At 56.2% G+C, this 13099-nt stretch overlaps 1 protein-coding gene across 1 annotated transcript in view; it reads left to right on the forward strand.

Moving 5' to 3' along the window:
• Positions 1-9942, forward strand: part of FSIP1 (fibrous sheath interacting protein 1) — a 100275-nt gene extending 90333 nt beyond the window's left edge. Inside the window, exons 12-14 of the mRNA XM_038741092.1 lie at positions 3041-3536; positions 8701-8822; positions 9708-9942. Coding sequence (XP_038597020.1) covers positions 3041-3536; positions 8701-8822; positions 9708-9791 — 702 coding nt within the window. The 3' untranslated portion in view covers positions 9792-9942. The remainder of the gene's footprint in view (positions 1-3040; positions 3537-8700; positions 8823-9707) is intronic.
• The last annotated feature ends 3157 nt before the right edge of the window (positions 9943-13099 follow it).

Consider the following 13099-nt stretch of genomic DNA (forward strand, 5'->3'; position numbering starts at 1 on the left):
TGTCGCGTTGGGGACAAATGAATTTATTATGAATTTATCATCATCATCAATCGTATTTATTGAGCGCTTACTGTGCGCAGAGCACTGTACTAAGCGCTTGGGAAGTACAATAATAATAATGACAGTTGTGGTGTTCGTTATGTGGTTACCGTGTGCCCAGCACTGTACTAAGCACTGGGATAGACACCAGATAATCAGGTCCCACAGAGAACTCAGAGTCTAAGTAGGAGGAAGGACCGGGAAAGAATCCCCATTTTGAAGGCCCTCCCTCAACTTCTCTGTGCCTCAGTTCCCTCATCTGTAAAATGGGGATTAAGACTGTGAGCCCCCTGTGGGACAGCCTGATCACCTTGTAATCCCCCCAGCGCTTAGAACAGTGCTTTGCACATGGTAAGCACTTAATAAATGCCATCATTATTATTATTATATCCAGCAGGCAGTTAACTCTCCCCACCTTCGAAGCCGTATTGAAGGCACAGCTCTTCCGAGAGGCCTTCCATGATTCAGCCCCCATTCCTTCTTCTCCCACTCCCTTCTGTATCATCCTGACTTGCTCCATTTATTCATCCCCCCCGGCAGCCCCACAGCACTTATGTCCATATCTTTATTGATTTCTGTTAACGTCCTTCTCCCGCTCTAGACTCTAAGTTTGTTGTGGGCAGGGAATGTGTCTACCAACTCTGTTATTTTGTGACACTGTGCTCTCCCAAGCACTTAGTAGAGTGCTCTGCGTACAGCAAGCGCTCAATAAATATGATTGCTTGATTGATTTTTGCAGATGAGGGAAATGAGGGACAGAGAAGTGGAGTAGCTTGTCCAAGGTCACACAGCAGACAATCAATTGTATTTATTGAGTGCTTACTGTGTGCAGAGCACTGTACTAAGCGCTTGGGAAGTACAAGTAGGCAACATATAGAGACAGTCCCTACCCAACAGTGGGCTCACAGTCTAAAAGACAAGCAGACAAGTGGCGGAGTCGGTCCTCTGAACCTAGGTCCCCGAAAGAGCCAGACCCAGGCTCTTTCCATTGAATTTGCGAGTGGAGAGGTACCTTGAGGGTGTCCTTCCCCAGTGGGCTGGTGAGGGGGAGAGAGGTGTGGTTTTGGAGCCCAGGGATACCCAGTCCGGCCCAGCTTCCTGGACCATGATGTTTTATTCATGGAGGAGCGAAATCAGAGAACCGCCAGTAACTGCTCTGTCGGCCTTCTCCTCCTAGTAGTCCCAATTCTCCAAGGAGGGGGAAACCTGGGGTCATTCAGACTCGGCCACTTAGGGCCCGTGCCCCCCACTGCCATCTGGAATCCGGGTAGGCCGGGGAGGTGCCCGATCTCTGATCAAAGTATGAAAGGAGCCTGGGGAGACCCTCTGAGCGTTATAAAGTGGGGAGGGAGGAGTCAGACTCCCCACCTCACCGGCTTCCCTGTAGCCTCGGGCCCCGTGGTTCAGCCTCCGACTCGGTGGAAAAAAAGGCCTGGCCGAGGTGGGGTGCCTCCCGCCCGGGGAAGCAGAGCTGCACGTTCCGTACACACTGTAAAAGCGTAATCAGATGCACCTGCGTGGCCAAGGCAAACAGTCAGCTCAATCTACCCTGGGTCAGCGCCCGTAGCCAGCCCCGTGGGCCAGGAGGATGCTCGCGGCCCACAGATTGCCTCCTGGGTCGGCGGTCAGCGAGCCTGGGGCATTTTCCCCAAGAAGCAGGGGGCCGGTGGGTGTCGGGGGCCCGGCCCTCCGAGGCACGCTCACGTCAACGTCCGTGGGAGCCATCATCATCATCATCAATCGTATTTATTGAGCGCTTACTGCATGCAGAGCACTGGACTAAGCGCTTGGGAAGTACAAGTTGGCAACATATAGAGACAGTCCCTACCCAATAGTGGGCTCACAGTCTAAAAGGGGGAGCCATCTTGAGAACGGAGACATCAGGAGTTGGGATGTGGGCAGGAGCCGGTTTGAGAGGGAAGGCTGAGGAGGAAGTGTTGATCTGAAGTCATGCCTCTGGAACGATCAATCAGTCAGTAGTATCCGACCGAGCAGCTACTCTACCCGGAGCGCTTGTGAGAGAATGAGAGAGTTGGAAGGCGCAATTCCCAGCCTGCAGGGGCTTACGGGCCAGCGAACCAGCCAGTTGTTGAAATGGCCCAACAGCAATTCAGGACTTTCCCTGGCTCTGGGGTCCCTGAGGGGACAGTGGAGTTGGCAGCACATACGGGCTGAGTCCCGTTGACATTTAGAGGCCGTGCCCCCTGCCCAGGCCTGAAGGCCTTGTACCAACAACCACACCCAACCCCTCCCCTGCCTCAATGAGGGGCAAAGCCCCCACTCCTCACCGTGCCCACACACGACCCTCTGCTGTCCCTGGCTCCCTCCCCACTGCCACTCAGGGAATACCTGTCCTTGAGCTTCTTGCTGGGGGTGCCTGTCTCTGGGACCCTTCACAGGGGTGACAGTTTCTGGTCCACCCTTGGTGTAGCCGTCTCTGAGCCCCTCCACTGAGGTGACAGTCCCTGGGCCCCTCCCTGGGGATTCCTGTCTCCGGGCCCTATTCCTGGGGGTCCCTGTCTCTGCGCCCCTCGCCAGGGGTGCCTGTCTTTCGCTCCCTCGCTGTGGATGACCGTCTCCGGGCCCCTCCGTAGGGGTACCTGTCTCTGTGACCACACTTTGGTTTGTGCCAGTCAGCCTGCCCCAGAGAGTGTCGGTTCTGCAATGCGTCCTATCCAGGTCTCCCCCGGGCTCAGTGACACCCACAGTGGATTCCCTTGTCCCTCAGGCACAGAGTGGCCTTTCTGCACGCCCAGCCGGCGCCTCACCTCCTAATCGGCACCATCCATCGCGCCCGCAGCCTCGTTAAGCTCGGGCAGCCGGAACCGGCCCACTCCCAACGCCCCCGCCCCTCCGCCCGGCTCCGGCCCACTGAGCCTATCTCCACGCACTCGTGCCCCCTGGCAGAAACCGCCGATTGTTCTCGGCCCCGAGGCCCGGTTCTGCTCGGGATGTTCTGCCCGGGAGGTGCTCATTTGTGAATCCTTTTGTGTTTCCCCAGGTGGAGGCCCTGCCGGGCCTCTCGGAAGAACGGTTCAGGTTCCCGCTGGGCAAAGGCTGCCCGGCTTCAGGGCTGGCGAGTGGCCTGGTCCCGCCCATTCCTACGGCCGAGCCCCCCCTGCTTCCTGGCTTGGATGGACCCAGCATCCAAGGGATGGCGTCCTCTGACGAGGCCGGGATGGGGACCTTGGGCAGCCCCAGGTGCAGCCCCCCGGGATTCCCACCCACCAAAGCTCCAGCAGGGCCCTGTGGGCCAGGAGCCACAGTGGATGCAGAGGCCCCAGGCCCGCCCGGCTTGGCAGAAGAGGTGGAGGTGGCAGCCCCAGGCGATGCGGACAACAAAGGTGATGTCTTCATGATGTCAACCCTCCAGGGGGTTGGAAGTCTGGAGAACCCCTCTTTCCCAGAGGAGGTGGGGTGCCAAGCAAGCTGGACCAACGATCCTGATCCGTCAGCCGGAGCCCCACGGTCCGGCCTTCCCAGGACACCCCATGCAGGTGAGTTCTGCAGGAGGGGCCTCAAAAACAGAGCAGGGAGGAGGACAGAGTGGTCCAGGGGACTGAGCGTGGAGCTGGGAGTCAGGAGACTTGGGCTGGAATCCCAGCTTAAGGTCACAGTTCTGGGGTGACCTCAGACAAGTCACTGACCCTCCCCGGGCCTCAGTTTCCTCCTCTGAACAACGAAGACAGAGCCTTTGCTCCCACTCCATTTTAGATTGCGAACCTTATGGGGAACAGGGACTGCGTCTGGTCTGATGAGTCTGAATCTGCTCCAGCGAGTAGCACAGTGTAAGCATTGGATGACAACACCGAGATAATTATTAGACTCCTGCCTTTGCTTTGCTAGGACAAGGAGTGCCTTTGATAAATCACTAAACAATGGCAGAAACGGCCCCCCTTCCCGCCTTGGGAAGTGTGGGTCAGACCTGACCTAGGCCAAGATGGGCCCATGGGGGAGGGAGACCGGTCCCAGGGTAGATGGTCCCATCCTCACAAGACAATGTGGGGAGGGCCGGGGCCTTTGGCCATGGATCTGGCTGAGGATTTGGGGGCCTCGCTCCTGGCCCCGGTTCCAACCACCAGTTGCGGTGTCCTTGGGGTCAGGCTGGACCCGGTTTGGTTTCCCAACACCGGGTCGAGTTGAGTCTCGATCGATGCCATGGCTCAGAGCAGCCGACCCTGTAGCCGACCCCGCTCTCCGCCACAGGCGTCTTCCTGCCAGGGCCCCAGGAGTTCCCTGACACCAGCCCCACTGGCACCGTGGGCAGAAGCAAGCACGAAGCCCCAAGTTGCGGAGGCCTGGCAAAGTCCCTCCCCACAGTGCGAGCCACCCAAGGAAGCCCGTCATTAAAGTGAAACCTGTCCAAGGGCCAGAGTGCGGCTTCCCCTTTCAGTGGGGCCGAGGTCCCATGGGCGGACAGAATCACAATTAGCTAACCAGACCCAGTTAGCCTCGTCCTTGTCTTTCTGCAGCCTCCGGGGTGACCCACCGGGACCTGCTTGGAGTCTCCCTCCCCCAAGGAGCCCCCAGTTAGTGGAAGGGCCCCACCTCAGAGAGGTCACACAGAGTCTGGACACAGACACTCGCCATGCTCGGTCCCTCCGACATCCCCCAGACAACTTCCCTGCCTCCCGGGTTCCTGGTCCCCCCGACCCCCCCAGCTGCTGGGAATTGGGTTGGTTCAGCTGTCCAGCCGCCACTCTCCAGAATGATTTTACGTGTCCCCGCTCCTAAAGGCGTCTTGCAGCATCCGGTGGCTCACCGCACACATTTCAATTACATGGGTGTAGGCCGCCCTGCCCCCAAATCTCAATTTGGGACTCCGTACGACCAGGGCCGAACTGCAATTACAGCTGTCCACTTATCCAGGAACACAGCAGCGGTGACCGTCCGGTTGTGTCACCCTCCAGCTGCCGTTCCCCTCACTAGACTAGAGGGAATATGGCTGGCTAAGGAGAGGGAGAACCTCCAAAAAGGCCTATTTTTCTTCATTCACTCCGTCGAGTTTATTGAGCTCTTACTTACTGTGTGCCGAGCACTGTCCTAAGCACTTGGGAGAGGACAACGCAACAACAGACAGACACATTCCTTGCCCACAACGAGCTCACAGTCTAGACGGGGAGAGACGGAGGGTAATATCAATAAATAAATTACAGATATGGACATAAGTCCTTTGGGGCTGGGAGCGGGAAAGAACAAAGGGAGCAAGTCAGGGTGATGCAGAAGGGAGTGGGAGAAGAGGAAATAATAATAATAATAATGATGATGGCATTTATTAAGCACTTACTATGTGCCAAGCACTGTTACAAGCACTGGGGAGGTTACAAGGTGATCAGGTTGTCCCACGGGGGGCGCTCACAGTCTTCATCCCCATTTTCCAGATGAGGTAACTGAGGCCCAGAGAAGTGAAGTGACTTGCCCAAGTCACCCAGCTGACAATTGGCGGAGCCAGGGTTTGGACCCATGACTTCTGACTCCAAAGCCCGGGCTCTTTCCACTGAGCCACGCTGCTTCTCTAAGCAGCGGAGAGCAGCAGAGGAAAGTGGGGGGCTTAGTCAGGGAAGGCTCCTGCAGGAGCTGTGCCTTAAATAAGGCTTTAAAAATGGGGAGGGTAATTACATGTCCGATTTGAGGAGGGAAGGCAGCCCAGGCCAGAGGCAGGAGAGGGCAAGGGGTCGGCTTTCGTTGCCATGAGGCCAAGGGGAGCATCCTCAGATGCAACCCTTTGGCTGACCATTCTCCCAATCTGACTGAAATTAGGTGGCCGCAGGGCTTGTTGTAATAAAAAGAGCAAAGTGAGCATCTAATGTAACCTACAGGGTCTCCTGTTACCACTGTTGATCAGTGGATGGCCAGAGTTCGTTTATTTGTTTATTTGTTCGTTTATTTATACTGCATTCGTGCTACGAGCTAACCTCTCCCCGCCCTGATTTGGGTGCAGAAGGTATATTTGTCCCCTTAGAACAGTATTGTATTTTTTTAAGCACTTACTATGTGACAGGCATTTTACCTAGCACTGAGGAAGATACCAGATAACCTGGTTGGACCCAGTCCCTTGTCCCACACGGGGCTCACAGTCTAAAGGGAAGGGAGAACAGGTATTGAGTCATCATCATCATCAATTGTATTTATTGAGCGCTTACTGTGTGCAGAGCACTGTACTAAGCGCTTGGGAAGTACAAGTTGGCAACATATAGAGACAGTCCCTACCCAACAGTGGGCTCACAGTCTAAAAGGGGGAGACAGAGAACAAAACCAAACATACTAACAAAATAAAATAAATAGAATAGATATGTACAAGTAAAATAAATAAATAAATACATAGAGTAACAAATATGTACAAACATATATACATATATACAGGTGCAGTGAGTCCACATTTTAAATGAGAAAACTGAGGCACAGAGAAGTTAAGCGACTTGCCCAAGGTCACAGCATCATCATCAATGGTATAGAACAGTGCCAGTGCTTAGAACAGTGCTTGGCACATAGCAAGCGCTTAATAAATGCCAACATTATTATTATTATTATCGTGAGTGGTATTTATTGAGCCATTTATTGTACCAAGAGCTTGGGAGAGTGCAATACAATGGACACCGTTCCCTGCCCACAACGAGCTGACGGTCTAAAGGAGGAGGCAGACATTAATATAAATAAGTAATTTACAATGCATAACTTACAGATACATACATGGAGGTATGTACACAGCAGATAGGTAATAGAACTGGGATTAGAACCATTTTACAGAGGAGGATCCCGAGGGCCAGAGAGGTTAAGGGACTTATCCAGAGTCACAGAGCGGGACCAGGACCGAGCCAAGGCCATCAGTGGACTACAGGAAAAGTCCCCAGAGTGGCCTGGCTGAGCTCACATTTAAATAATGAACTCAGCAGGCTCCCTTCCCCTAATTCATTAGCTCAGGCTCGAAAGCCAGGCCTCCCGTCCGGCCAGGTCTGAGCCGTGGGCCTCGTTTGTCCATCCGTGGCCTGCCAGATGGCGGAGGTGGGGAGGGTAGAAACGCTGGGACAGGGGATCCCGGGGCCGGCTCCGAGCCGGCTCACCTTACGATTCCCAGGCGACTGTGAGGACCCTCGTCTCCCGTGGGCCAGCTGGCTCACCCCATCGACTTCGGATCAGATGACCGGCCCGCCCCGGAGCACACTGCCGTGAGCAGTTGGACGAGATGTCTAGCGTTTCCTCTGTGGGTGTGGGCCTCGTCGCTGAGCCATCTAATCCTTTCGACGAGCTCGAGGCCGGGAAGCTCCATTCCCCCTTCCTGGGCCCGCTCAGCCGGACTTGGGACAAAGCGTGGGCCCGAGCCAGCCCCAGCTGTGAGGGTGCTGGGAAGCGATGAGGAGGCTCAGTGCTGAGAAAACTGTGTTGTGCTCACACGGCTCATATTGGAGTAATGCTTGGAAGACGCGGCCAACGGATTTCCTAAGCCGGAGGTCAGACTAGCCTGTTTCCACTCTTTGGGAAGGGCTCTCGGGGGACACCGTGGCCCCGGTGTGAGGACCCGGAGACAGCAGACCTGGGGCCAGTGAAGCCCGGTGGAAGGACTACCTGAGGCCCAGTGGGAAGGGAAGGAGTGCCAAGGCCCACCTGGGTAAACCTGCCAGCCACAGGCACCACCGCTTTGTGTCCACACCCATCTCCAGCCCCACCCAGCCCCAGCGCACCCATGTCTCTTAGGCTGCAGGGGTGGCATCCTTGCAAGGCCCTGGGGCAGGCCAACTTGTACCATGACGCTCTCCTGAACCGCCGCCACCGGCACCACACCCATGCCATTCCTGGGAAGCAGCATAGCTTAGTGGATAGAGCAAGGGCCTGGGTGTCAGAAGGACCTGGATTCTAATCCCGGCTCTGCCACGTCTGCTGTGTGACCTTGGGTAGATCACCTAACTTCTCTGTGCCAAGGTGTGGGCCCCACGTGAGACAGGGAAGCAGCGTGGCTCAGTGGAAAAGAGCACAGGCTCTGGAGTCAGGGGTCATGGGTTCAAATCCCGGCTCTACCAATTGTCAGCTGTGTGACTTCACTTCTCTGGGCCTCAGTTCCCTCATCTGTAAAAGGGGGATGAAGACTGTGAGCCCCCCGTGGGACAACCTGATCACCTTGTGACCTCCCCAGTGCTGAGAACAGTGTTGCACATAGTAAGCACTTAATAAATGCCATCATTATTATTATTATTATTATTATTATTACAGGGACCGTGTCCAACCAGGTTAACTTGTATCTACTCCAGTGCTTAGAAAAGTGCTTGGCACAGAGCGTGCACGTAATAAGTACCACAAAGTGGTAGTCGGACCCGACCACCTCTGTGCCACTCCCCCTGTGATGCCTGCAGCCGGGGTCCCTGCTCCATCCAGGGCCCCCGAGTGCCAAACACCTCCCCCGGGGTCCTGGAACCCCTTCTTGTTCCCCCAGGGGCATGCCCGCTGCTGGAGGCCTACTGAAAGCCTCTCCTGTGCCCTTAGACAAAGAAACCGCATATTTGAGATAGTCATAAGGGTCCTCTCCGGCCGCCTCTCTCAATGGTCTCTTGACATCAAAGTCGTTCCTCTCGAGAAGCCCTCAAGCTGGGAAATTGGGCCAGGAAGCTCTTCAGCTGTCTGTGTTTCGGGCAGCACCCTCCTTGTACAGTGGGGCAGTTTGGACAGCAGCCTGCCTGTGTGGAGTCCCGAGTCCCCAGGAGATTCCGGCCCCAAAGAGACATACTAGAAAAGAGGAAAAAGAGAATGTCAGGGAGGCCGTGGCTGCGTTCCCCACCCCAAGCTCCCCTCAGCACCTGTGAATTGATCTAAACCCTTCCCGGGCACTTCCGGGTGTGCATTTATTTAGTTGTCCATCCTGTGATTTATTCCAACTATCCTGTTTCTGGGGAGGGGAGGTTTATGGTATTTGTTAAGCGCTTATTATGTGCTAGGCACTGCACTAAGCCCTGGTGTAGACACGGATTTATCAGTCTATGTCCCACTTACGGCTCACAGAGCAGAAGCATCTGACGGGCAGGGAATTTGTCTCTTCTTTGTCCTATGCATCCCAAATATTTAGCCCTGGGCATTGCTCCCATTGGGAGCTCAATAAATAATGCTCTGCCTGCTCCTGCCTTTCTGGGTCCGGGCGCCCCTCTGTTACCCGTTGAGGGCAGCTGGCTGGACCCAAGTCAGCAGTGGGCCTGATGACATCCACCATTCCCCTGGGTCACAAGAGGGACTCCTGGAAGATCCGGTGCTCCTGATATCACTGTTTTGCCCGGGACATCCAGAATGCCACGCTTCCAGGAACTGGGAGCCTGGAGTCTTGATGTATGGATGAACTGGTGCAGAAGATGAGCTGGGGGAGGAGAGTGGTCATAACTAGACCCAAGCAACAGTCAGGGGTTGGGAGAGTGGGCAAACTCCAGAGTGCCAACCAGGCCGATGAAGCAAGGAGGCTTGAGGGCTCGCCCGGGCCGAAGGGTCCGGGTTTCTGGATGGTTGAGGTTGGGGGACTGGGGCCCGGGAGCTCCCCACCGCACCCCTAGGCCGAGGGTTGGGCCCACAGCCTCAGGGCCATGTGGATTTAGGAAAACGAGCGTCCTCTGGGGCTCTGGGCCTCCCAAGGTGGCTCACGGAGGCCGCGTCCTTATGGGATGTTTGCCACGGTCTTCTTTCTCCTCCATGTTTTTCTTCCTGCAGAGGGGGAACGTAGGAGCTCCAGGCCCCCAGAAGGCGACACGGGCCAGAGACGTGAAGGCGGAGGGGAGGGCTGACTTCTACGCTGCTTTGCTGTCTCCCTTCATCCCCAGTGCCCGCATTCGGGTAAGCAGGAACCTGGCCTGATTCAGTCCCACACCCTGTCCCATTTCCTGCTGCCTTTCCAGAACGTAGCAAGTGCTTCCCTCAGGAGACCGTTTTAAGAAAAATCTGGACTGTCCAAGATGGTCACCTGGTCTCTTGGGTGGATTTTGTGTCCAATGCCTCACGATGGGTGGGTTGGCTTGGGGCCAGCCTCTTTCCACCACAGGCACCACGCAGACCATCACCCACCACCGTGGAGGAACTCCTGAGGGTGGCATGCAGGGTGGCATCGGTGTTCTGGGCCAGGATTCAGGAATATCGCGGGGCAATGAGTATGGCTCTGTTGGAGTGGATTCCTTGGCTGCCCTCCCGGAGGGAGTCCACGGGACAACTCACTGGGTGGACCAGCCCCCACAGGGCGCCAGCTGAGCAGAACCGCCTCAGGTGCAGACCGGGCCAGCCCGTGGCATTAGAGCCAAAAGCTTCTCCTCTTGGAGTGCCAGTACGGGCAGCATGGACTGCCAGCGGGGAACGCCTGCAGGGGAAGCCCTGTGGGTTGGGCACGGGGAGCGGGCCCAAGTGACTGCTCTATTCTGCCGGGGAGAGCTGTCTTGAGATTATCTGTCCTGCCTGCCAATCAGGGGGATGAGGTGGAGCGCGGGTGGGGAAAGGGACCAAGCCAGCTAAGGTCGAATGAAGTAGCCCCGATTGGGGTGGGAGCTGCGAGGGATTGCCATTCCTTGTACGGGAGCGCCAGCCAGTACCTGCCGCCGGTCCTTTGTCGAAAGGGGAGACTGGATTTCCCCACGGGTTCCCGGTGAGCTTCACCAGAAAGGTCACCTTCCTACAGTTCCCTTCTCTGTGGTTTGGCCCAAGCTCCTGGGAAAAAAAAGCCTGTTGGTGAACCAATCGATCAGTTATATTTATTAATCCTAACTGTGTGCAGAGCACTGTATTAAGTGCTTGGGAGAGTACACTATATTAGTGTTGGTAGACATGTCCCCTGCCCGCAGGAAGCTTACATTCTAGAGGGGAGACAGATGCTAAAATAAATTATGGATATGTACAGAAGTGCTTTGGGGCTGAGGATGGGGTGAATAAAGCGTACAAATCCAAGTACCAGGGCGATGCAGAAGGGGAAATGAAGGAAGGCTTAGTCGAGGAAGGCCTCTTGGAGGAGATGTGATTTTAATATGGCTTTGAAGTGGGGGGAGAGCGGTGGTCCGTCGGTTATGAAGGGAGAGGGACTCCCAGGCCTACAGGAGGATGCGGGCAAGGGTTCAGTGGTGAGATAGAAGGGATGGAGGTGCGGTGAGTAGGTTGTGGTTAGCGGAGAGATGTGTGCAGGCTGGGTTGTAATAGGAAGCAACGTGGCCCAGTGGCAAGAGCACGGGCTTGGGAGGACGAGAATTCTAATCCCGGCTCCACCACTTGTCTGCTCTGTGACCTTGGGCAAGTCACTGCACTTCTCTGGGCCTCAGTGACCTCACCTGGAAAATGGGGGTTAAGACTGTGAGCCCCACGGGGGGCAACCCGATCACCTCGTATCTACCCCAGGGCTTAGAACGGTGCTTGGCACGTAGTAAGCACTTAACAAATATCGTAATTATTTATTATTTATTTATGATGTAGGAAATCGGGGAGGTGAGGTAGGAGGGGGCAGCGTGAGAGGGACAGCGCTCCCTCAGAGGAGAGGAGGGGGGCGTGTGTGTGTGTGTGTGTGTGTGTGTGTGTGTGTGTGTGTGTGTGGTGTCATGCACACACGTGCGCACAGATAGGAGAGCTCTGGGTCTCAGGAAATCCCTGTCCTGAAGTTCAGTGGAGGAAGAGGTGCACAGGAGCCTTACTAAAGCCCACTGACCGCAGGGACAGTGTTCGCTCTCCTCCCCTCGGGGCCCACGGTGCCGGCCGAACCCTGCCAGGCCTAAAGCCTCCATCCCCCAGACTCTCCAGACTGGGCCTTGCTGCTCACCCAGGAAAGGGTCGTCCGGGCTGGGGGCTGAAACCAAGACACGCCCGGTCCCCTCCTCAGGTACTACCTGGGCCCAGGTGACTGCCCCAAAACCTGATGCCCAACCCCATCAGGGAGAGGGGCAAGCAGAAGCACCGATCTTTCTAGATCTTGGAGCACTGATTAATCCAAGAGCCCGGCCCCTCTGACCCTCCAAGACCACCTGGGCCTTGGTGCCATGCAGCCTGGTCTGCCTGAGGCACCCCACTGAACCCACTGCCAAGCTCTTTTCAGAGCAAATCATGTGCAGATGCGAGGGAGAAAGAAAGAAAGAGTGGAGCAGGGGACGGGGCTCGTTGCACCTCTCTATGACTGACTCTTCATTACTCCACATCCAGTCTTTCTGGCATGGCCACCTCGCCAACCCGGAGTGCTCTGCTCTCCATCGGCTCTGCCCCTTCCAGATCTGCCTCAGGGCCTCTCACCTCCATGCCCCCATCCTCTTGATGCAGATCGAGTCTGCAGGGATCCTACCCCTTTCCCCCATGGATGGCAGGGGTAGCAGCAGCAAGGAGTCACTGAGCTCCTGGGGCGGAGGCCATATGACTTAAAGAGGGCTGAAAGACCCCCACTTCACTCTCCCTCTTCATGTTCCATGTGTCTGGCCCCGGAGCAGGGCCCAGAAGAGGTGACTTAGCAGGTTCCCCATCCCGGGGAGCGGGGGGAAGGAAGAGGACTTCCCTGGGGAAGCAGCTGCCCCCCAGTCCTGGGCTCCCTTCATGCCAGGGGCCTTCCCACCGGCAAGGCGGGTGCGTGGTGCAATCTCCGGCCATCCCTGCCACTTTCCGCCACCTACTCAGGCAACCGGTCAGTTGCATTTATTGGGCACCTGCGGTGGTCGCTTGAAAGAGGACAGTAAGTAAAAAACAAAAATCCCTGCCCTCAAGGCGCTTGCAATCTAGCCGGTGGCAAGTAAACTAATTCCCATGGAGGACCCAGAAGTGCACGAGAGACAAGAAAGCTCTCCTCGTAGAGAATCCTCAGGCTGCTCTCAGGCCTCCCAAGGGTCGTCGAATCCGGGCCCCCGTGTCTGACCCCTAGCCTGGCTAGACACAAAAGCATCCATTGGAGTCCGGCACTATGGAGGTCACCTCCTCTTGGCCATTCAAACCCCCAACAGGAAACACGCATCGCCGGCTGAATTCAGCAGCAGGGGTTGGAATGACCACAGACCCGGCCACCCCCTTCCCGCTCCTGCCCTGGGCGACCTCTGGCCATGAGTGGCCGGCCAAGAGAGCACTCCGGGAGAAGATTCGACACACGCAGGCA

Source organism: Tachyglossus aculeatus (assembly GCF_015852505.1).
Source record: "Tachyglossus aculeatus isolate mTacAcu1 chromosome 12 unlocalized genomic scaffold, mTacAcu1.pri SUPER_6_unloc_1, whole genome shotgun sequence".
NCBI classification, from domain to species: Eukaryota; Metazoa; Chordata; class Mammalia; order Monotremata; family Tachyglossidae; genus Tachyglossus; species Tachyglossus aculeatus.